Consider the following 24,770-nt stretch of genomic DNA (forward strand, 5'->3'; position numbering starts at 1 on the left):
AACGTGTTATTTATGTATTAGTTTTTTTAATAACTCTGGATTTTACGTCAGGGCCGTTTTCAGCTCTGAGTTTGTGTTTATGTCACGTTAGCATACGTTTAGCCTGCCCCCCAAAATGCGACTTATACTCCGGAGCGACTTCTATATGTTTTTTTTCACTTTTTTGGGCATTTTATGGCTGGTGCGACTTATAGTCCGAATATTACGGTAACTGTCACAAAACAATGTTGCTTAAAAAAAACAGCTCATCGATCTGAATGTTGTTTTCCGAAAATTTATTTGACCCCTCATTGACACATTTGAGTGGCTTACACGCATTATATATATACATGCTGTTCATTTCCAGTGAAGAGGTTAAAAATCAGAGAGAAGGAATAAAAGTCTAAAACTGAAACAAAAAAAAGTGTTTGTTTTGTTTCCCATAAACTCATATCCAGATTCTTTTCATGTCTCCTTCTCCTGCAGTAGTCTCATATGTTTCTATTTAAGGCCAGCATTGTCGACTAACATGATTGGTGTTTTCACCCCCCTTCTCTGTCCAGGACTGGCTCCTTACAGCATAAAAGGGAGGCTTTTCCTCTCAGTCACACTGTTGATTTTCCAGCGTTACTCTCAAATTGTTTGGCGTCGTTCCTTTTTTTTTTTTTTTTTGTAGATTGAGCTGCAGATTGGTTCAGGTCATAAATTCAATTTAGGCGCAAGATGAAACTTCTCGTAAAATCCTCGCTGAGTTGGCTCTTGTTGTTTTGATCCCTTTCGATGCACCTCAGTGCTTCGCATTCGGCCGGGGGTCACGTCAGCCATATGGCTACAGGTTTGGAACTATGCAGTCGTGACAGCTCATGTTGCGTTCGGCCAGGGAGGAAACGTGGTGACAGAGTGCAGGGGTCGGCTGATGGCAACAAACTGGGTGCACAGAGGCAGGATTGCATTTGGAAGCAGCGGATTTGCACGGACTGTCAAAGCAGGCAGGTGGTTGACGGCGTGTTTCTTCTACTCAGGGATTGACAGCTTGGAGCCTATGGTACTGGAGCAGTATGTGGCCGTGGCCAACTACGAGAGGCAGGAGAACTCTGAGATCAGCCTCAAGGCCGGTGAAACAGTGGATGTGATTGAGAAGAGCGAAAGTGGTGAGTACCTTGATTCTATTCTATTTATACATACCGCGTTTACGTTTTGCATTTTGAGAATTCCAATATCCATTACTAGTTTTAAGTAACCCCAATTTCAATCTGTACAGAAGTTAGTCTAAATCAAGATTTGTTGTATGTTGTGTATGTGTTGATCTGCCTGTGCATGCAGTATACACTCGGCCTCTACACTTATCAAGTTGGAAAGGAAAGGTGAGAATGCTTGTGATACTTCTTTTTCAGTTGCAGTGTAGTCAGCTTTCTTATGAGATCCCTCAAGTGCGGTGCACTGATATTGACTGCACCAGAGTTAAACAAAACTTTCTGTGCTGTAGTTAGATGAATGTTGTGGGCTTGCTTGTGTCTTTAACTTACTCCATTGACTCAACTGCTAAATATTTCCAGACAACTGCTGCTGTCTTATTTTCCTGCCAAAAATGCTGTAGCTCTACCAAGAATTATGCTGGAAAAAAACAACAGACATTGCTCTGTGTAAGGGGAAGTAGGGATATATCAGCTATGTGGCTCATATACAGTATCAACTTGCTGTTCTATGCTGTGTGTTTTTACAGTTTTGATCAAAAGTCACACTGCATGACCCAAAATGAAAAGTCTATTAAATTGAATTTCAGGCTCTAAACATGGTACGATTGTGTCACCATTGTGCGATCACTTCAGGTTGTCACCCTGACTGTGAGCCAGAATACAGAGCTTGTCAGAGAATTTTTCCCATCTTTTCATGATGGATTCATATTGATTGGTTCACTGACAGAGATTGTGCCTGACACTGTGAGATAACACCTGTTGCATATTTTGTTACATAATATATATAAATATATAATATGTACATTTTGTTTAGTAATGATGTAGCAATTCTGCCTTTATCTATAGGCAATAGTTTCTATGATTCTAAGTCTCAGACAGTGATGTTTGAAGATCATTGAACCAGTCTCCAATGTTTCTCTTGTTTGTGTCACATGAGCAAAAGGAAGCTTGACAGAGTAAAGCAGCTGCACATGGAAATTGCTGCAGGGATGTGGCTTTGCTGGAGAAGTTAATGTATTCTAAAGAATGACTTCATGTAGGCAGTATTCTAAAGAATGACTTCATGTAGGCATCGTATTTCTTTTTTCATCCTGATTTTTATCCAAATCCATATTTTTACTGCTTCTAAAGAATGAATTCAACAATGTAGGCATCATATTTCTTTCTTCATCCTGATTTTATCCAAATCCATATTTTTACTGCTTGGTTCAATGCAGATTAGCGTCAAATGTCACGGGTTAAGATGAACAGCTCAATCTTGTTTTGTGACAAAAAAAGTCCCAGATACTTCAGTCCACATTGAAAACAAGCACTTAAAACAGTGGGAAAATGAACCTAAAGCTGTGCGTTGGAAAGAAAGTCTGATTGTGTGGCTCTTCTGAGCGTGTGAACTTTATTGCACATTTTATGAGCTGCTGTACAAAAAAAGATTTATGAATCATCCCGAGTGTGGCTAGATGTGTCCTGGAGAGAGGTTGTCTTGTTTAACTCACTCTTGATAAAAAAAATGGTGTCTTCTTGGAAAAGATGCGCCAGAAGTGTGACATGAGGCCCAAAAATGAACGTCAAACATTCCTGCCGTGTGCTCTGGATAAATATAGTTCACTCACCCCAATGTCGCGGTCAGCACCTTTGTGTCACATTGGAGCACTTGAAACTAAGCACTGAGCGCCCAAAAATAAATCATCCTTTTTACATTTGAGCATTTCTATTTTGGGGCTTTTCACTCAGAATGAGAATTGGTTTTGGTTTTACCGTTTTGTGCTTTTTACTGTCTGAGTTATTAATTATTTTTATTACTTTGTATGCAATGGTGGATGTTTTAAAGGGCTCCATAAACACAGTTGAGTGGAGGTTGCTAACCACTTGAGGCTCAACCCGATTGCTGTTGCTTTAATAGATTTATAATTGTTGAGTGGTAGAAAGCGAAGATTTATCAGCAGATTGTTATATCTATTAATGCGCAGACAACTGTGTGCTAATGACAATTTTGTCCATCATAGAGTGACGCAAACACCATGATCCTGTACTGTGCTGTTAGACTGGCAGCGTCTCAATAATTGTTGGAATATCAAAGTCAAAGTCTGCTTTATTGTCAATTTCTTCACATGCCAAGACACACAAAGAAATCGAGATAACGTTCCCACTATCCCACGGTGACAAGACATAGTACACAATATACATACAAGTAAACAACACAAAAAAATAAAAACAAGATGTTGTTGCTGTTACACTAATAGTTTATTGTGATAGAAATATAATCAAACAAATGTGTATGTGCTGCAGCACTTTGAGGTCTACTGATTGACTTGTTACTGTATTGCATATATCTTTGTTTCATAACAGTGTTTTTGATGCTTTGTATTAAAGGTCTTCTTACTTCTTCCACACTGTCAGACAAGGCAGGTTGTGTGTAGCTATTCCTCTGTCATTATAGCAATATTTTATCAGTTTGTTGATCCTGTAAATTATTGGATGCAATTCTACTGCTGCGTAGTACCACTCTGCTAACAGGTAAGAACATTCAGCAGCTGTTGCTTCGGAATGAAGAGTCCTGTGAACTTGGCAAATACGGTCCTTTAAATGTTGTCCTCAGAATACTCGTCTCTATATAGTAATTGAAACGGCTCTGAACCCTGCCATTAACAAAATGGGGGGAAAAAAAATGTAAAACTGAGACCTCTCCTCAGCCATTTTTAATAATAGCATGAAATACATCTTGGGATGTTTCCCCATTCTAGTTTTCACAAGTCAACAACTGATGCATTCTTGGTTTATGCTAATGGGCAAGAACAACATTCAGGTATTCCCTGTGTTCTTTCTTTATGCTTACTTCAATTGGACAACACGCAGACCGTGACTGATAGTTTCACAAGATCACAAAGATGTAAGAACGAACAAGAAAGCGATTTTAGAAATAGCAAGAGCGTAATGCTCAATGAGATGAAGAAAAAAATATTCATCAGATGATGACTTAAATGTTCAAGATTTCCTTGCGTCGAGGGAAAACATTAAAATTGTTGAACGTCTTCAGAATGTTTGCAACTTTGAATGATCCCAGATGAGAACACAAATGTCCTACTTTCAATAACACTTTAAACGTTAGCCCCTCAGTGGAATACGGGCTTTACCGAAATCTCTGGCGCATGCTAACATCTCTGTTGGCAAATCTGCGATATGTGAAACATTAAGCAAGAACGGATGTCATTGGAGGGCAACTCAGAGGAATCCACTGCTGACCAAAAAGCATTGCTCCTGGTTTGACCTATGCAATTCACTAGAGGTCAGGTCGTTCCCTGAAAAATCTGTCACTGTGTGTATTCTCCCATTGACTCCCATTTTTTATCTTTTTTGCTCTGGAGGCTGCACTACTGCAAGTTCTAGCACCTCTCGAAAGCAAAACATCATATTTCATGTTGAGTCATTTCACAGCCTCTGACGGCCACTGATGACTGTCATTGGCCTGCTCGGCTGTTTTTTGCTGATGTGTGGAAAGGGCGGGATGGAAGTGAATTGCTGCACCGGTCCTATATATACGCTCACAGACTGTCCAATGGCTTTATATATACTACATTACAATAATGGCCGAACATTTACATATAATAATAACTCATTTCATATCAAAGGCATACAGTACAAACGTCTTTAACAACCTACTCCAAGGCTACCGGAGGCGTGTACACATTTTCTTCATTTAATGTTGGATAAAAGGGTGTGACAGATTCTAACTGACGCTCAGGCTTGTCTGCTGTGTGAATCATTTTACACGCACATGCGCGCGCACACAACTCACTCACTTCTGTATGTAGTTAGTTCAATATTTTCATATGCAAATGAATTATTTTGTTCTATTTAATAATTATATGGTTACCGTAAATTCCGGACTATAAGCCGCACCGGACTATAAACCGCACCAGCTAAAATTGGGGGATATTTTAGTTTTTTTCTTATATAAGCCGCACCGGACTATAAGCCGCACGTGCACACGCGTCTTTTTACAAGGAAAGACCGTTCACAGAAAGCCTTTTTAAAGTTTTAATAACATACTTCAACATGTCTCTCTAAACACTGCCTGTGACAAAGGGTTTAGAGCCCTTTGACGCAGGTCACCTAGCGTGCATTCCTACTAAAGCTCATAATAGTCACAAGCAACACAGCCAGAATAAGCAGCAGCCATAGTAGTGTTTCAAAATAGTATTTTTGTTGTTGTTTTTTTCTTCAAGATACCGCAGTGTATAAAAGTGATCAAGTCATCACAAAAATCACGAAAAAAATCCTCATATAAGCCGCACCTGACTATAAGCCGTGTTCAAAATTTTGGAAAAAAGTCGCGGCTTATAGTCCGGAATTTACGGTAATTATTTAATCTTTTATTATTATGTTTTATTATTTTGTTATTAATAGTTTAATTAACAAATCATTATTTTTTTTCAAAAGGTCCTTTTAGCATGTTGTTTTATGGAAGGAAAGGCATTAAAGGTATTTGAGCTGTCACTAAAGACGATTAGAGAGACGATTAGCTGTGTGATCGGTCGGTGCAAGTGCCGCCTGTCGGTGGGGACGATGCCCAGGGTGCCTTTGATGTTGTGAGTCCAACCTTCTGGAAATTGATTAACCCGTAGTCTTAAATAATTATTAAATAGAACAACTGTCACCGTTGTATTCAAATGTTCAAACATATTACTGTTGTATCCAATCAACTGTTAAAACATGTTAAAAAAAATCAACTGCTCAATTTCTGTATTCAAAACAATTAATACAAATTGTTATTCAAACTTCCAGTTTATATAGGTACTGCTGTATTCAAATCATATGTTATACTGGTCAAATTTCTGTTTTCCTTTGTTTTCAACTTTTATTCAAAATTCTAGTTTATTTGCTATTTCTGAATTCAAATCATGTTATACTGGTCAAATCTATGTTTTTATTTTGTTCCTTTTCGCTTCATGGTATATGGTGGTATATAGGTTGCACTGCAGTGATTTAGATTTTGTGTCTGGTAGTGAAACCTTGGTTGTAATCGAGACGGGACTAGATGAGCAAAATTGCTTCCTCCTGTTTCCCTTTTCGAGAAGTCATGGCAAACAGAGGAGTCTGTAACAAGTGTGTTCTTTATGTACATGCCGAAATAAACAAAGCAAATAAAAATAAAAAAACGGTACTATGTAATGAAGTTGAATATATGCTTGAAATACATTCTTTTAGAGAAAGTGAAAGTTTGTATTCTTTATTTTAAAGAATGGAAAATGTCAGTAGATAACTTTTCTGCTGAAAGAAGAGTCTAATCATGTGTTCCTCATGTTTCTCCAGCAGTAGAACACTCATTCAAAATCCAGTAAAACGACTGGGATTGTAGGGGTATCACCAGTGAAAATGGCTGGGATTAAATGAGTTAATTGTTAAAAATAATAATAATTAAAGCATCGGCTCCAGATAACTTTTTTTCACCTATGACCAATGTTTCCATATTACCGAAGTCAAATTCCTTGTTTGGCACGCTCAAACATGGCGAATAAAAAACTTTTGAATCTTGAATATGCTAATCAAAGTGCCGATCACAAACAATTATAATAATGGGTCGTGAGTAGTGATGCACAATATGAACATTGTCAACCGATACCTGGTTAGTACGTCGCTTCACAGTTCAGAGGTGCTAGTTCGATTCCGTCTCCGGCCTTACTGTGTGGAATTTGCATATTCTCCCTGTGCCTGCGTGGGTTTCCTTTGGGTGTGCCGGTTTCCCCCCACATTCCAGAAACATGCATAGTAGGCTGAGTGACCACTCCAAATTGCCCGTAGGTGTGAGTGTGAACAACTCTACTTAATAACTTAATTCATTCCGTGATCACATTTGTAGGTCAAAAAGTTCATAAGTAGGAGCTATTTTTTCCATAAGAATGTGTGTAAAATGAATCTTTAAGTGAGACAACTTGCTATAGGAGTAGGCGCATGCGAAATGAGAGGCTGTGGGAGAGGGAAATGGGAAAAGCATGTACCGTATGCTTAATTTCTATGTTCGCTACACCCTCTTGTAACTACCCTCGTCGCATGATTGACTCCAGAAATTGCGGACAAACTTGTCAATATGCTAATGCACGCTATATATATATATCTATATATATCTATATATATATATATATAGCATCAGCGTACATAATCAAACACACCTATATGGTACACATCAACACACCAGCTTATTTTGAGTTCCGAGAGACCGTTTCATTCAAGTTGTATTATATCTCAATAGCTATTGCAAAACATTATACCACATAAAAAATCTAATATGCCCCAAAAAAGTGTCCCTGGCATTGATTAAAATATGACAAACACAAAGCTGTAGCAGCTGTACTTCAAAGTCCACAACCACTGTGAACAAAACGCTTTAAAGTACAATAATAAAAACAAGTTCACACTCTTTATTGTAAAGAACTAATGACGTATGAACTAGCACACACCAAGTCAAGGACATTTTGAAGTAAAAATGTCTATATATAATATAATTTTTCTACTGCTTTATTCCTAACATTAGTGCATGAGTTTACATTCAGCGGAAATAGGCTTGTCATGCCTGAACAGTGAGGCACAAAGATGACTCGCTCTCTGGCCACGAGAAGCTACATCTGACTCTTGCAATCAAAGATAGAAGAGTCCTACAAACAAAACTACGCAGCAATAAATATCACAAAGACTAACACTATGTTTAATTAGCTATTAGATATTTTCTTTCCAGCTGTTATGTAATTTGACTTCCTCGTAACACTTGCCAGCAGTTTGCAGTTTATTTTGTGACATGGGGATAAAGTCGAGCAGAAATAAATGAACCAAGGTACCGTTCATGCAGTTTTCAATGCACTGCAACTGAATAAACACGACATGAGAAAACACACAAGTGAGCCTTTTGCATGCATGCCAAGAGGGCGTGAACTGAGGCATTTTTTTGACCAAAGATTTTCTCATTGTTATAGAATCTAACATTTGCCCTATCTATCGACCGAATCAGATTATTGCATCAGACAACACAAAACGTGGAATACATGTTTTTTTAAAGAAAATGGGCTACACTACTCACTAAAGCGTTTTGGTCACGATTTCTTTTTTGCACCAAGAGCCACGTTACTAGTGCCTTCCCTCCCCACTTGCCAATAATAGTATTCGGGACTTGTCAGATATGAGGTTAAAGTTTTATGAATCATGAGCAACTTTGCATGCTGTGTGTATTGCTATATCTCTCTGCAAGGCTGCAGCAGATCTGCTATTCAGTGACTTGCATCTTGGGAGCTATATGGGCAACACAACTGATGTTGTCTTTATAATCTGTTTTGTTTTGTTCGTCCATCTCTTTCAAGGTTGGTGGTTTGTCAGCACAGCGGAGGAGCAGGGCTGGGTGCCTGCCACATACCTTGACTCCCAAAGTGGAACCAGAGATGATTTGGATTTAGGAACCTCCAGGACAGGAGAGGGTATGTGGGGGGGAGGAAAAACGCGATGAGACATATGCATCATTCTGTTTGCACTGTGAGCAATATGAAACATTATTTCGCAATTTCACATTTCAAATTCTGTCTGAGAGCAATAGCACAACATACAGCAAGTAGTAAATGCTAATGTGCGATCACAGCCACACTTCCAGTTACAACAGTTGCATCATATTGAAATGGCTCCAGACCTCCAACAAAAGCAGTTAGCAGTTTTTGGCTCCTTTCAATTCCCAGGAGGCAGCAAGTTTTGCAAGAGCCTCGTTTTATCTTTTTCATCACTGTGTTATGTGCCCTTTCTCACTCTAAAAAGAAGAAAAGCAATTTACCATAACTGATGTGCAAACGCATAAGTAGGCACACCTACACAGGTTGTGATGGATGTGAAACCTGTATGTGATTCAACTTCTATAGTGTGAAAAATACTGTATGTGTGTATACAATATATGCACTATACTGTCAAATGCAAGTAAAGTTCCTGTCAAATATTTTTCACAGAACAATTCCAGAAATATTTTTTCATGTAGTCATAATAAGTTTGAAGTCAATGTGTTGATAGAAACTAAGGAAAGGACAAAGCATTTTGGGTGAGTCATTTGGATAGGACATCAGTGATCCATGGAGCAGTACAAAATAATGTGGTTGCAATAATAAAGAATAGTACACACCAAAAAAATCACCCTTCAAAAGTCTTCCAGACTTAAATGTCTATACACAAGCTAAAGATGCAAGAGTGTATGGGACGGTAAATGAAATGAAACTGAATCCCTTTAGATAATTCAGGCAATACTTTTATGTATTGTATTTCAAGAGGACTGTAACAAGTAAATCCAGTCTCAGTGAAAAATGGCAGACGATTCACAATTTTCTATACTAAAGTATGCTTCCCTAATTCGTTGGCAGTGGCACTTAAAAATTGAAGTGTCATAGATTGGAAATCCTTGTGTTCGGACTATTTGTGTAAAGTTGTGTAAGTTCCTCCTGCAACAGTTTTGGCTGTTAATACTCAAGCCTTCATTTGAGCTTCCACCGCTTCTTCCTCTCGTGTGATGAGATACGGTGTCACAAAATCAAAGAAGAGCAGACTCGATGTTTACCAAGTGAAAAGAGCATTCATTGTTAAATGGCCATGTGGTGTTTTGGAAAATACTTGTAGTCTGGGAAACCAACTTTTATGCAGAATGCACGGCTAAGACGTGTGTTTTTTATCATGACCATTTCATTGTTCTTGTCAAAATCCGTTTTGAGACAAATCCACTTGTGAAGCCATCATGAATCTTTGTGCGCAATGGAAATTATGTTATCAGCACATCATATTAAAATGAATTGACACTTTTTTTCACAACCCCTAGGTCACACGCTTTGTGTGTATATATACAGTATATATACAATGTAATGAATACAATGTGTGCTCATGTATAGTGCTCCCCCTCAGTTTTGAAGGATGATTTTCCAGACTATAAATCGCAGGGTTTTTTTTCATAGTTTGGCCGGGGGTGCGACTTACAGTATACTCAGGAGCGACTTATGAGTAAAATTATTAAGACATTATTTTATAATTTCACATGTTATTTTCACACTAAACCGCAAGAAGGCAATCTAGGCCTGTGGAATAATTGGAACTGCAACTGATGAGTCTGACGTAAGCCACATAGAAGAGGAAGCGCAGCATCTTCTGTCTCCTGAGTTAGCGGAGTTGTTTAAAAGTGACACAGAGGATGAAGACTTCATTGGATTTAGTGATTTGGAGTGACAGGGACAGTTAGGTAAACTTGTTAGTATGTTATTTATGCTATAGTTATGTAACTGGATAACTCTTAATATGTTACGTGAAGCACGTTCTCACTTTGTTGTTTATGTATCATGTAATGTTGGCATACCGTACAATTATTCAGCCTGTTGTTGCCTCTTCTATTTTTATTTTAAATTGCCTTTGAAGATGTCACGTCTGTTCTTGGTGTTGGATTTCAGCAAATAAATTTCTCCCAAAAATGTGACTTATACTCCAGTGCGACATATATATGTCATGGTCGTCTTTATTATGCATTTTATGGCTGGTGCAATTTATAGTCTGGAGCGTCTTATAGTCTGGAAAATACAGTAATAATTTTATTGTGATCTTGGGTTAATTCCATCACTTCTAAACAATGCTGCTTGTATTTTTATTGTACAACCAGTATAGAAATATGGTCTGAACCAGATAAATAAGACTTCATTTTTAATTCCGTGACTAGGATTTGGTTGAATAGCAGGGTGAAATGCAATATTTTTTCATTTGATTAGAGAACATTGATTAGCCTAGCCGCTATGAAATTATCAGCATTATTTGCATTATTGCATTATATAACCAGATTTAATGTGTCTGCCTGTATTGGTGAATGTGAACATTAACTGTGCATTTCTGTTAACCTCATAATTGTCTTAATTTACTAACTTGCCTTTGAAATACAATAGATAAAATGCAGCTGACTTCAGCATCCATGACTATGAATTATTTGCTCTCGTACTAACACGCATTTCTTTTTTTTCCCCTACCCACCCCTTTTGTTTGCTCATCATAATTTATACCATCCTCCTCTTCCTCATCATCATCAGTGACTAAAAGACGCAAGGCCCATCTGAAGAGGCTTGATCGTCGATGGACACTTGGGGGTATTGTGAACCGCCAACAAAGCAGAGGTGAACTTTCAGACACAGTTGAGCTTTCACACGCAAATGCTTTGACTACTACACTGAATTGTCTTCCGCAACGTTTCTATTTTCTCCGAATTCCACATGCAGATTGTTATGAACAAATACTGCGAGCTTGTTAGGAAGTCAGGCGTCAGCATAGGACATAGATTTGGTACTTTTCAAAATAAAACTGCTGCAAACATTTTTTTTCTTTATAAAAACATATTACATATGCGTGTTGTCTATGACCATGACATATTTAAAAGAGAAAAAAAGGAGCTAGAAATAAATTAAACATGACAAAATAAGACGATTTAAAGACAAAACGTCCAAGTCCCAAAAATAATGTCCAAAAACCATTTGAATGTGAACGAAGGGCAAGCGTGGCTGTTGTTTATAAGTAGCTCTTCATACTACAAGGTTGTTATTGCGTAAACTCAAACATCAGTCATGTGACTTGCAGTCCGCATGTATTCGGTACGGACACAACACACACATCAGTGTGAACTAGGCGTTTTTTTTTTTTTTGCAACATCTGCTCGAGAATATGTAGAGGTTTGTGCAACAAAAAATAGAACCAACGACCTACAACTAAAAACACCAAGAAGAGAGAATGCCTTAAATATTATCACAAGAAATAATTTTAAATATATTTTTTCATAATTGAAGAGCCCTACTATATTGTGATAGACTGAAACAAGACTTTAAATGACAAAATGTATGCTGCTAACTTAGTTGAAAAGATTAAAACTGAATTTTCTGACCTTGTTGTGTAATTTATGCAGCAAGTGTTTTACATTACAACAAATGGGAAAACATTAAATAGACCAAAAATAATAATAATAGTGATGAATAAATAACATTTGTAGGATCAATCTCTGGATTAGTTTATCCCAAAGCCAGTAGTGATCTACACCAAACTATCTAAAATATTTATTGATCTTGATTTGGGCCTTCCCTTAAAGCGTTCAACTAAGTCAGGATCATGAAATGATCAAACGTTGGTCGCCCCGCAACATGAAATTCAGGAAGTCAGCCCTACTCCAGATTGATTGATGAAGATTGTAATTCCTTCTATTCACATCAATACAACCTTGCTGCCAAAGGATTTTTATTGGTCAAGAGAATTTTGACGGTGATGAGTTCAGGCCATTAACCTTTGAAAGCAATTGTATGTTTTCTGTGTGATTGAGGTCGCATATGGTCAGTTAGTCTTCCTGATGTGACATTCGAGTCACATGGGTTCAAGATGGAATGTGTGCTAGGATGCCTGGAAAGAAATGGAAGGACTGCAGTTTTCTCCTGTGGTCATAGGGCACTTATTCTAACTTCAGGTATTTTAACTTAAGGGTGTTCAAAAACCTGGGGAAGTGGGAATTTAGAGAAACAAATGGAATTTAGCAAAAATGCTGCTCAATTATTAATACCTTATTGTCTTTGCCCTAAACATGTACAACTGAAATAGAAAAATGTTATTCTGATTCCCTTGTATTGTCCCTAACTCTGTGAATGGAACCGCCACTGTTAATGTCTGATTGCAGCATTAGTGACAACATCACTCAGAATGTACATATGTATAAGCTACAAGCAATTTGTTAATGGAAGAATCCCTTACCACCGATACTTATGCTAAAACAAGACCGATCCCATTTCATCCTGTAACAAGGGCAAGTAATATTCAGCTCAACAATAAAACAAGGGACCACATACCCAGGACAGAGTCCTTTGACTTTTACAGGAGTGTTGATTTGCTACTGATGTCCAAGTGACCTTGTTGTATATTGAAGGTGCCAATGTGCATTGAGAGCCACCCTGTCCTGTGTTTGGCAGGCTGCTTTGTATCATCACAGAAAGCCATTACTGACAGCAGCTCCCTAATCAGATTTATAGAATGCCTCTGAGCACCCACTCAGCTTGCTCCATTGCTCTGTATGGCTCACCACATTTGTGTCTTTTTGTAAAGTACATACTGTTTTTTTCCATGTATAATGTAATGTATAATAATACGCACCCTAAAAATGGCATGTTGATGCTGGAAAAAAGCCTGTACCCATGTATAATACGCACCCAAATTTTGACTCCTACTTAAGTCCGTAAACGTAAAATTATTTTAGAAAAAAGATCATCTTTGGGAACAACTGGATGTTATTCTGCTGGTCAGTATCACTGCGCATGCGCTAGCAAACTCAATAGCGAAGAAATGTTTCGGATTTGTGTAGGGTACATTGTGACAGCAAACGAGCAGGTGATCGAGCAAGCGTCTGATACGAGAGCATTGTGTTCGTATGGAGCGTGTTTGAAGTGAACAGCAGAGAAGAAAGCGCATCTGTAACGGCGGCCACCGTATCATATCCGGATTAAAAAAAAAAAAAAGAATTTTTTTGTACCCATGTACAATGCGCACCCCAGATTTTAGGACAATAAATTAGTTAAATTTTGCGCATTATACATGGAAAAAAAACGGTATCTTACAAGATCACTGTTATATGGTGATTGGCCTAAGATGTGGTCTGGAAAAAATAATAATGAAGACCTCAATGCAGCTATGCGAGGACAGCTAATGGGTTTGTTGAGTGCCAAATTGTCACGCTTCCACAAAGCATCATGGAAATTGTATTTTTTTTTCTTTTTAATTATTGTAACAAACAAAAATGAAAACAATTTATTCTTAATTTGGAGGAATAAATGAGCAACTAAAAAGAAATACACTACATTCATACCCATAAAGTACAATGAAAATCTACAGGTTAACATATTGACGATGTAGAATTGTGCAGTATTCTATGTAGAATAAGCATTATTCCCATCGACTTGCTTTCTTTGAAAACCCAGCTTCATCGCTGGAGTCTACTCCACATTTTTTAACTTGACTGTATAGAAGTAAAATGAAGGTGAAGAATATCAAACATTCCTTACTGAAGAAAAACACCCTTTAGCTGTGACTCCTGTTTCCTTGAGAAATCTCCCTCCATCAGCCATCTCATATTAAGGCTTCTCTACCTCATCAGCCTCTTCATTTTACATCCCTCTTTGGATTATTTTCACCAAAGTCATTGCTATGCATATTTAAAGGATGGTTCTCTGCTGCCTACCATAATAATTCATTATCCACTATAAAAATCTAATTTGCTGTCTACGAATCAGCTATCTGTCCCACTTCCTGGAAGTCCGATCTATCCTAGTCTTGCCTCATTCTCTGCTGCTTGCTCAACATTCTACTGCTCTCCAATAAATTTAAAAAGGGCATAATAATAATAATGATATTGTGTATGGTTTCCGTAAATAAAGTGCAAAACACATGACGGCAGACATTTCTATTCTTAACATCCGAGGAACTCATTATATATTTGCTGATAATTAAATGAGTCTGTATTAAGTAAGATAAATGCTGCATCAAAGTCCAGATCCCGTGAAGTACCAGACAGCAGCGATTACTAGTAAAGGGACTCTTTGTTATCTTTAAGGACAAAAGTGAGGGTCTTGTGTTCTATTATAGTCTTTAGGTAGAAGTGAAATGTGGTGAACATGTTTAGCCATACTGCTATTTAAAACAATGAAAGACTGTTATATACTCAAATTTAACTTCACTTTCTCTTCTTTTCATTCTCAACATCCATTTGCCTTCAGAAGAAAAGTATGTAACAATACAGCCATATAGTAGTCAAGGGAAGGATGAAGTCAGCTTTGAGAAAGGAGTCACTCTGGAAGTTATTCAAAAGAACCTTGAAGGCTGGTGGTATGTCAGGTGAGTGCATCCTTGCACTACACGTAAACATGTGTAGTATGTATCACAATAATATTCACAAGGTTCTGTAATGCAAGGGTGCATTTGAGGCAGATCAATATGGACACAGTATGCTATCCTTCATGTTAGATGGCAACATCCCATAATCCCAACAATAAGAACCTGATGGAACACAAAAATTTGGGATGTTCAACTTCAACATCACTGTTATCACATCTGATATTAGTACAGATATTTACTCAAGAACTCACTGATATCAAGTACCAATACCTGACGCCCATAAGGATCGCCAGTTACGTACACATTTTTCCTTGTTCTTCATTAACTTTATTCCCAGATCTTTTTTTCCCCTCAATAAATGTTTTTGCAAGATAACTTTTTTTGTTCATTGCTATGTGTCACTTTTACTCACAGTGGAGCTATTCTTTTGCCCTTAGATATTTAGGGAAAGAAGGATGGGCCCCTGCCTCCTACTTGAAGAAGTTAAAAGAAGACTTCTCTCCTCGAAAGAAACCACTGTCAGGCCCTGTGGAAATCATTGGCAACATCATGGAGATCAGCAGTCTTTTACAAAAGAAAGCGGTCAGTGAAAAGGACATCCAGACAGACGGCGAGGGTAGCACCACACCAGAGCGCCACATCTCCAAGAGTGAGATCAGCTTGCCCATGCCCTTTAGCTCTGACATCAATGCTGAGACAGGCAGGCGGTTGAGCGCAGGCCGTGATACCAACAGTCCATGTCTAGGAATAGCAGCAGCGAGCTCTGCTCGAAGCGAAGCCAAAGCGAGAGGCGAACCGGGTTCCCCGGCCGTTGCCAGAGTTGCGCCTCACAGAGTTGAAGTAGGTGAGTATTTTTGGTATTGTGTCTTATTCAACCCTGAATCTGTGGCATTTCATGGAGTGTTGATCGTATTTGTGAATATGAGCATTTATCTCAAATGAAGCATTTTCCATTTGTGTAGGCTTTGACTCCATAGGTAAGCTACACTGGTTCTCTACCTAATGAAAACCTAACCTGTGGGTTGTTGTGTGGATTTCCATTCTGCTCACCTACTAAAAACACATTCATGTTAATTGTTCGCTTCGCTAGTGATTGTTGTTTGAGTGCTTGCATTTGAAATGATTGACTCTTTTTTTGTTAGGGTCTCCCAATCTGAGACAAAAACCTCCTCCAAGAAGAGGGACCAATTTGGTAAGACATTTGACACACTAGCATTCCTGGAGGGTGGAATTCTAGCATGTATTAGCTAGCACGTCTGCATCACAATCCGGGTTCAAACATTAGCGTGAATCTTTTGGTGTGAAGTTTTCATATTATCTCTGCTAATGACAAGTTTGCTTCTTTTGCTTATAAGGGGTTGCAGTTGCCCAAGCCACCAGAACCACCTGCTGTGGAAGCAGAGTATTACACCATTGCAGATTTCCAGTCATCCATTTCTGATGGCATCAGCTTCCGTGGAGGACAAAAGGCTGATGTGAGAAGCCATAAACACATCACTCATCACTTAATTGATTCAGCCAATGCTTATTGGTTAGGCATGATTGCTGGACATCATATTGCAATTCAATCTTTATAGTAATCTTTTTTCTTTGATTTTGGGGTGGGGGGGGGGGGGGGGTCTACAGCCTGCAGCAGACAAAATCTAGATCCCAAAACCTGAAATCTGAAAGGATGATTATTGAAATTCAGCCTAAAACGTGTATGTGTTTAAGGCTTACGTTGCCTGAGGCAATTCAGTTCTTGGGCCACGGTTTGCCGCATTTTTGGTATGTGTTTTGTGCATAAAAAAAATGTTTTCTGTCTAATATGATCTCCTTATTCTCCTTGTCATAAAAAATATTTTTTACGGGTTAGGGTTATGAATGAAATAACTTATTTCAAGTTAACTGTTATTTAAACAATCGTAACTTTTTTAAATGGCGAACTGCCTCTTATTCTTTGATTAATTGTAAAAACAATACAGTAGTATCTTAATGTAAAACAAATGATCATACAAAAATGTAAGCAAAAAACACTACTTACAAAACATAACAGTTGGGTTCAGCATTGTGCGAGTGGTCAGACCTCATGGTTAAGTTGAGCGTTTTCATTATTGACCAACCCACACATCTTTGTCCACAAAAAAGGGTGCCAATCTTTATCAATGCAGTTTGAATGCTGTTGCTTCTTCAAATTTTTGAATCTCAAATAATGATAGTGATTTAATGTGAACACACTTTCAAAGCAACTATTATTGAGTGAATGACACGCACAAACACAGCATCAATCCAATGGCAGAAAAAACCGTCCGTAAGGGTAGATCTTACCATGCACAATGTACCGTGCCATCCATAACAAAGACATCAAGATGTGAAAATGTGCTATTTTAAAGTTTTGTCTCCTTTGTTGTATAGGTGATAGAGAAGAACCCTGGAGGTTGGTGGTATGTACAAATTGGAGAGATGGAGGGCTGGGCGCCATGTTCCTACATTGACAAACGCAAGAAGCCCAACATCAGCCGTCGAACCAGCACCCTGACCAGGCCCAAAGTCCCACCCCCAGCACCGCCTGTGAAAAAGCATGATTCTGAGGAGCCTCCTCCTCCTACCACATCCACTCCTAAAGTAACAGACTCAGTAAAAAGGTCTGTGTATGAGGAACCTGAATACGATGTTCCTGCAATTGGCTGTGAAGGTGAATCGGATACAGATTCTCTCAAAGATGAACACTCCCTGGATGTTAAGATTAGTGATATAGTCAGCAACAAGTATCGCAGTTCCCCGCCTTCAAGTAAAGCTTCCCCTCCCGTCTGCAAAAAATCACCAGTTTTCACCCAACGGAGGGCCTCATTTAGATCCGTCGAAGAAGTTGCTAAAGAGGAATGTATCTATGAAAATGACGGATTTCGCTCTAGTAGTGGGATGGAGGGAAAGACAGCTAAAGTGTCAAGTGAGCCCAACTCTCCAAGGACCTACCATTCTTCAACAGTTCCACGCAAACCCTCTGGGTCTTCACCGTTGCCTGGTCACCCCACAAAAACAGTGACCCCAGAGGTGAATAGAAGAAGCCAAACTCTTGGTAGACATACAGACATTCACTTCCGGTCCCACGAGAACAGTCCCCATTCCTCGTCAGACGAATTGAATCGAGGTATCAAGAAATGCACAGGCACTAGCCAGGATGTGGAACAGAGAATAGGTCAGAGCCCGTCGACTAGACCGAAGCCTTCTGTCAGACCTAAACCACTCCTGACTAAGTCAGATCCTCAGAGTCCTGAGAGGATGGACATCAGTTCCCTGAGACGCCCTTTGAAGCCCACAAGTCATTTACGACTTGGACCGAAGCCTTCTCGAGGAGAAGACGCTGAGACAACCTCTGTAATATCCTCTGAGGAATCTGTCGGCTCACGCAGTGCATTAGACCTTTCATCTGTGTACTCCAAAAGTAGCTATGGAGAGACTGACGCAGTGGGATCTTGTCTCTACCGCTCCCTGGATGCCTACAAGAAAGTCCAAGAATCTGAGATCAGCTTTCCAGCTGGGGTGGAGGTGGAAGTTCAGGAGAAGCAAGAGAGTGGCTGGTGGTACGTGCGCTGGGGTTCTGAGGAGGGTTGGGCTCCCTCATACTTTTTAGAACCTGTCAAGCGAGCAGGTGATGCTGCGAGGCGAGAATCAGATGGACATGGCAGTGGTGGCAGTAAGTCCAATAGCCTTGAGAAAAATGAAAAGCACGTTATGGCTCTAAATAATGTCAATATTCAGGGTCTGACCCAGCAGCATCAAGGATTGCAAAGGAACACTCCGCCAATTCCTTCCAAGCCTCCGGGGGGCTTCACAAAGCCATCTGGGGTGGTTAATGGAAGTGTGCGGATGAGGAATGGGGTACGCCAAGTGGCAGTGAGGCCTCAGTCTGTATTTGTGACGTCAACACAGCCAGCTAAGGATACACATTACATGACGGGATCCCTGAGACGAAATGACTCACTTGGCAGGAGTGATCGCTATGGCTCCGGTTCTGCCACACTTGGTATCCACCGAAATGCCTCCTTCAGCACAGTGCGGCCACACGTGGTCGTTGAAAGTCAGACAAGACCTGCCGAGCGCTCGAACCTTGGGTCCTCGGTGAGCGGGTTTGTCTCAAGCAATGTCCAGGATCCCCTTGGCAGATTAAGTCAGCGCAATGGTATCCCTGTATCCACAGTCCGTCCCAAACCCATAGAGAAGAGCCAGCTGATCAAAAACAACCTTGGTAGGGATGTGTATGTGTCCATCGCCGATTACCGTGGTGATGAAGAGACTATGGGATTTACTGAGGGCACCTGTCTGGAGGTATTGGAGCGAAACCCCAATGGTTGGTGGTACTGCCAGGTGCAAGACAGCCTGCTTCCCCGTAAAGGCTGGGTCCCATCCAATTACCTAGAGCGCAAGAAATAAAAGCCACCCATATTCACTTCAACACATTTTCTTTTTGAAGTCCCTGAGGAAGTGGGTGACATAATCCTTTCAGAATGTTACCCACAGTCTCCCACAAGCAATACGCCATTGAATATAGCCACTTCGAGAAAAGGACACATTAAGTACTGGGATACTTAAATAGGTGTACGGAGAGTGTGAAGCATTTTACCTGGGAGCGAAAGCAAAGGATCTGAGACAATATTTGACAAGGCCCACCTTACAACATGGTCAGAAAGGGGTTTTTCTATAATTACATCACAGATTGTGATGGTTGATAAGTGCCTTTTGTGTTTCACCTAAATGGAAGTACTAAATGGTGGATAGATAATTGTTACACCAACCAAATCTTTTAAATGTGCCATACATCTTTGAATACCACCACTTGGTGACTCCAACATCAAGTTGAAACAACTGTTTGGGATCTAGCGTGATAATTAGTTAAGGCTTAAATGGAAGGCACATGTTTGATGGGCTGAGAATGATATTTCAAGTTCCACTAATCAAAAAAAAGGCTTTTCTTTGTGTTGTATTTTTAATGTTTGTGTTTAATGTTGATTTGATGATTCCTTAGATAATTATTTCTGCTTTCTTGTGACATCTCATCTGCCAGCAGCCAATGTGATCAAAGTAAAAGCTCTTTCAACATTCTACAACTCGAGTGACTTTTGCAAAACACACAATAATCTAATTAGTCGCAACGTATGGACCCTTTAGAGTTTATAAACAATGTGGCGGCATTTTGGGGATGTGGCTTAGCTGGAGGCACAAAGATCCAGCACACTCGCTTGAAAACATAGGTGAGCATTTTTCAACGTCGTTTATGTAGAAATGGACACAAAAAATTGTCATTTGAATGAATATGTGAGTAAATTAACTCTACGACCATAAATGTTAATCAGGTCGTTGGCCGTAAAGGGGTCCATAGACTTTTCAATAATCAGTCGCGTATTTGAGCCTAATGTTTTGCCCCCCCTCTCTCCCCAAATCAAAACATCCAGTACATCAAATTACAAATGATTAGATGAGATATAAATTGTCTCAAGCAGATTATTTTGCAATACGGAACAGCAGTTTCGAGGGGTAAATTAATATCCTGACGTGAAACAATTATTACCCAAGCGATTAATAGTAGGTTTCACTGCGCTTTGTTGACTGTGTTGTATGTGTTGTGTATATATCTTTTACAAAATATTACTGCTGTTGTGTGAGTGCCGTGCGGACTGGAAATTCCGTGGAATAATTTAAATCCAGGAGCATACTGTACAAATGCCTTTGTATTGCATTTGCCCATAATGTGAGCGTTTCATTCATTTATGGTACTAATAATCAAGTGTTCCACAAAGTACATAGAATAACAATTCTGAACTGTAACATGAAAACCTGGAACAACTTGATAAAAGAAGAATGTGTATTAGGCAGCAATGAAGGCATACAGCGACATCACTGACAACCATAAACAGTGCATAAACATATCTATTTTACCATTAACATTACTTGCCTCAAAGTGCTTTAAGCAGACTGTTTAATTTTCAGTAAGCTCTTGACATTTTAGCAGTTTGAACATATGGAATGTCAAACTGAATTCATCATTTTCAAATTTGACCTTGAAATTTGGCTTCTCTGAAAATAAAAAAGTGTTTTGTTGTAATGTAATCAATAACTATAATTTCATGTCTTAATCAAGAAACCATCATTTGTTTTATTGTTTGTATTTGGAAAAATAATCAAGAAACCATCATTTGTTTTATTGTTTGTATTTGGAAAAATAACCCAACAATGAGCCTTTAGCATTAAGATATACTTTTGATTAAAGGCCACCTACATACTCATGTATTATTAGCTATTACAGAAACAATACTGTACCAATTCTTAATTTGGAGCAACTGGGCCAAGTGTCGAATATCACAACATATTGGTTGAGCACTGTAGATAAATCTTAGCATGGTAAAATATTTTTTTTAAATAAAAACTAAACAAAAACAGGAAATAAGGTTTTCATACTTTAGATTTAAGAGTTTTTACAGCCCAAATGGCCGATGTTCAAGACTGCTGAAATACATTTTCTAATGAACAGTGCTAACTTTATTTGTTTTCTGCTGGACAGTATTATTAAAATGAATAAAAAGTACCTTATCTGCTAGAATGCAGTTATCTATTTTGGCAAAACTGTTTTAATTTAAATGTGAATGCACAATTACAGTATTGAGGAATGAAGTGGTTCTGTTTTGTTGATTGATGCACTATGAAAACATGTTTTTACTGGGCATTAATTTTAAGACGCAGTCAACACTCAGCATAGTAGTTAGGATTTTTTTTGTTTAATTTTGCTCACTTCTAAATTATTTTATTTCCTTTGTGACCAATGTACTGAACAGATGCAGTAAAATTGTGAAATAGAGACATCATGTGGCGATGAAAAGGCACTACAAAAGGATTTTATTATTTATCTTGTCTACCTCAGTGCAATGAGAAATGCACTGCTGGTCAGTGAGCCTTAAAAAAAAGTACACAATTTGATATTTGATTGTCTATTTTTCACAGCTAAAATATTACAGGCCTTTTTTTTTTACTCTTAAAAGTAGTTTTTTTTTAATGCTGTGCGCTGCAACTTCAACAAACCATGGGCACTTCCTTCATCTTTGTTGTATTTTACATAATGCCTGATTGAGGTACATATTTATTGAAAACTGTCATATGTTATTGTTTTGACAATCAGTTTGATTATCCACATTAAAATAAGGAATCATGCATATGAATTGAAAAAAGAAAAAAAAACGTTCGTGTTTGGACAGCAACTAAAGTGATTTTATTGTCGAACGGAGGCATTGCTATGAATTGATTCATGGACCAACGATTTGAAACAGATCCTCTCTTGCCATAAGGCAGCATAACTAGACGAAGGCATTATGTAAATGTGCGTCTCGCTTTAACATTTTTGCCCAAGCTATCACACAGTTTATCGTGTTTTTGTCTTTTTTATAAAGCTGAATTTACTTGGCTGATTGCAAGGGAATTATTTTATGTCGTTTGTATTTTTACCCCCATCAGCCCTGGAGAAAATGTGCAATAGTAATATGTGGAGGATAATGATTGCAGGTCTAAAAAAAAATAATAATAAATAAATTAAAAAAAAGAACAATATGAAGGATTGCATGTTGGGTGGAGGTATTCCCTGCCAAATAACCATTTCTTGTTCTTGGCTTTTCCAATGATTTCAAGAATGCCATATGTGTATTTGTCAAAAAGAGTAAACATGACAAACCATTTTCTCATTAAACTAAAATCCATGCTCATTGGACCAAAGCAATTGTATGTGACATCTTATATTCTTGTACCTTGGTGGAAATGACTTAATGACACATGTGAGTCTTTGCTCATCCTTATGGAAATACCTGACAGAAAAGACAAGACAGCAAGCCATAAGCTTATTTTGCTGTTGAAATTGTTGACAACCGGGACTACTTCACAGATGGAGAGTCGTGGCACCAGGGGCCTCCTCTGAGCTGTCATATTTGTGCGTGAATGGAATTTTGATATTTGCGTAATTTATGTTGTCTCCACTCCTCTTTTCTCTGTGTTTGCTCCTCACCTTCATGGATGTCTTCATTGACATTTACAGTTTTATTACTAACCAGTCTTAACAGCTATGTTATTGAATGCTGTAGCCGGGCCTACAAATGAAATCCACATTTTAAAACAGAAAAACGTTTGCCTTTTAAGTATTTAAATTTTAGTGAGTGTTTTGAGGGCAAATAAAACTTATTTTGCAAAGTATGTCCAATATCTTTTGATAGATTACACATTTTGAGTTCAAGCTAGGTCCTAAAATGTCATGAATGCAAAATATTTGCCATGATCAGCGACACCTCTCAAATTGTCTTTAACCTAATCAAATTTAAGGTGGCCTGTAGCAGGCATCCAAATTCAGTTAATCTTTCAGTAAATAAGGGTTCAAGGGTTTTCTAACACAGCTCTTCAGAAACAAAAAAGGAAGAGTTTTCAGGGTTACATGTTTAAACATTTCCTTGGTAAAAGTAGTCAATGAAATAATTAGGTCGTGAAGGGAAAAGAAGATGTTCCCACAGTGCCAAATGCGGCCTGTGTTCAACTTTTAACCCACTCACAGCTTCTGGCATGAAATTATAATATGATGCGGCTGGGAAGCACCATTGACCACAGGAGAATATGTACCCCCCCAAAAAATATCTATTTCACCAGAAGGCAACAGCAAGCCTGTGGCTGCACTTTAAGGTGCTTTTCGGAAATATGCTTCCAGCACACACACCCAGCCCATTTCTAAAATGGAGACTCTCGCAAAGAAAAGGACACCCCTGGCAGTGTAGTAAGGTTTATCCAAAACTGATATTTACCGTTTTTTTCCGTGTATAGTGCGCAATATTTTACTAATTTATTGTCCTAAAATCTGGGGTGCGTATTATACATGGGTACAAAGAAAAAAAAAATTATAATTTTTTTTTTTTTTTTTTTTTTTAAATAAAGTCATGGTACAACAAAACCAACAACAGGACTGACCGACAAAGTCGTGGAACAAAAAGACAGGGTGACATTACCAAAGACAGGAACAGAATGACAGTAACACATGCAATGATCCAACGGTGAGCGAGGGGCAGACAGGACTTAAATACAAAACACGTTACATCGATTGAGGTGACACAGGAAGAGCGGGGTGACACGAACAGAAACTATGGCAACCTAGACACATAGCAAAACTGGGGACGAGACATGACAAATCTCCCCCGAAATAAAACTCACCTTTCTTCTTGTTTGTTGTCAATCGCGCATCGCATTCAGCCATCCTGCCCAACACACTTAGTAAAATTCATAATTGACGACACATCGTTTGATGCGATGGTGCAATCCTCGATGGTGTGTTATTGTCAAATATTGTTTGTTTTTTAATCTCCATCGCGTACCGGACGTCATACGGAGGCCGCCATTACAGATGCGCAGAACGGTTGCGCAAGACACGTCAGCTATATAAAGAGCGAGAGTTCAGTTCTCCACCTATTAGTTTCAATTCACAGTTTAATTAGCAGTTTCAATCAGCAAATAACAAAATGCGTATTACAGGTAATATTTTATTTCACAACACTTTGCCTTGTTCCTTTCGTCTCTGCTGTTCATTTCAAACACGCTCCATACGACCGCAATGCTCTTGTATCAGACGCTCGCTCGATCACCTGCTAGTTTGCCGTCTGTCACAATGTACCCTACACAAATCCGAAACATTTGTTGCGGCTCCGAGTC

The 24,770-nt window shown here is 38.7% G+C and overlaps 1 protein-coding gene across 10 annotated transcripts in view; it reads left to right on the plus strand.

The window, feature by feature from the left end:
- The window catches only part of sh3pxd2aa (SH3 and PX domains 2Aa), a 78,285-nt gene extending 55,476 nt beyond the window's left edge, over positions 1-22,809 (plus strand). For 5 of the 10 annotated variants that reach the window (XM_061274084.1, XM_061274088.1, XM_061274086.1 and 2 more), the window contains 9 exons: positions 1,002-1,130; positions 8,522-8,635; positions 11,246-11,329; positions 14,951-15,068; positions 15,506-15,912; positions 16,031-16,045; positions 16,211-16,260; positions 16,424-16,543; positions 17,463-22,809. In XM_061274084.1, the coding sequence (XP_061130068.1) occupies positions 1,002-1,130; positions 8,522-8,635; positions 11,246-11,329; positions 14,951-15,068; positions 15,506-15,912; positions 16,031-16,045; positions 16,211-16,260; positions 16,424-16,543; positions 17,463-19,481 (3,056 nt within the window). In that variant the 3' untranslated portion in view covers positions 19,482-22,809. Of the gene's footprint in view, positions 1-616; positions 921-1,001; positions 1,131-8,521; positions 8,636-11,245; positions 11,330-14,950; positions 15,069-15,505; positions 15,913-16,030; positions 16,046-16,210; positions 16,261-16,423; positions 16,544-17,462 lie in introns of those variants that run through there. The other 5 variants (XM_061274087.1, XM_061274089.1, XM_061274092.1 and 2 more) reach the window with 4 other exon arrangements.
- Positions 22,810-24,770: the final 1,961 nt, after the last annotated feature.

Source organism: Syngnathus typhle, linkage group LG3, assembly GCF_033458585.1.
Source record: "Syngnathus typhle isolate RoL2023-S1 ecotype Sweden linkage group LG3, RoL_Styp_1.0, whole genome shotgun sequence".
NCBI lineage: Eukaryota > Metazoa > Chordata > Actinopteri > Syngnathiformes > Syngnathidae > Syngnathus > Syngnathus typhle.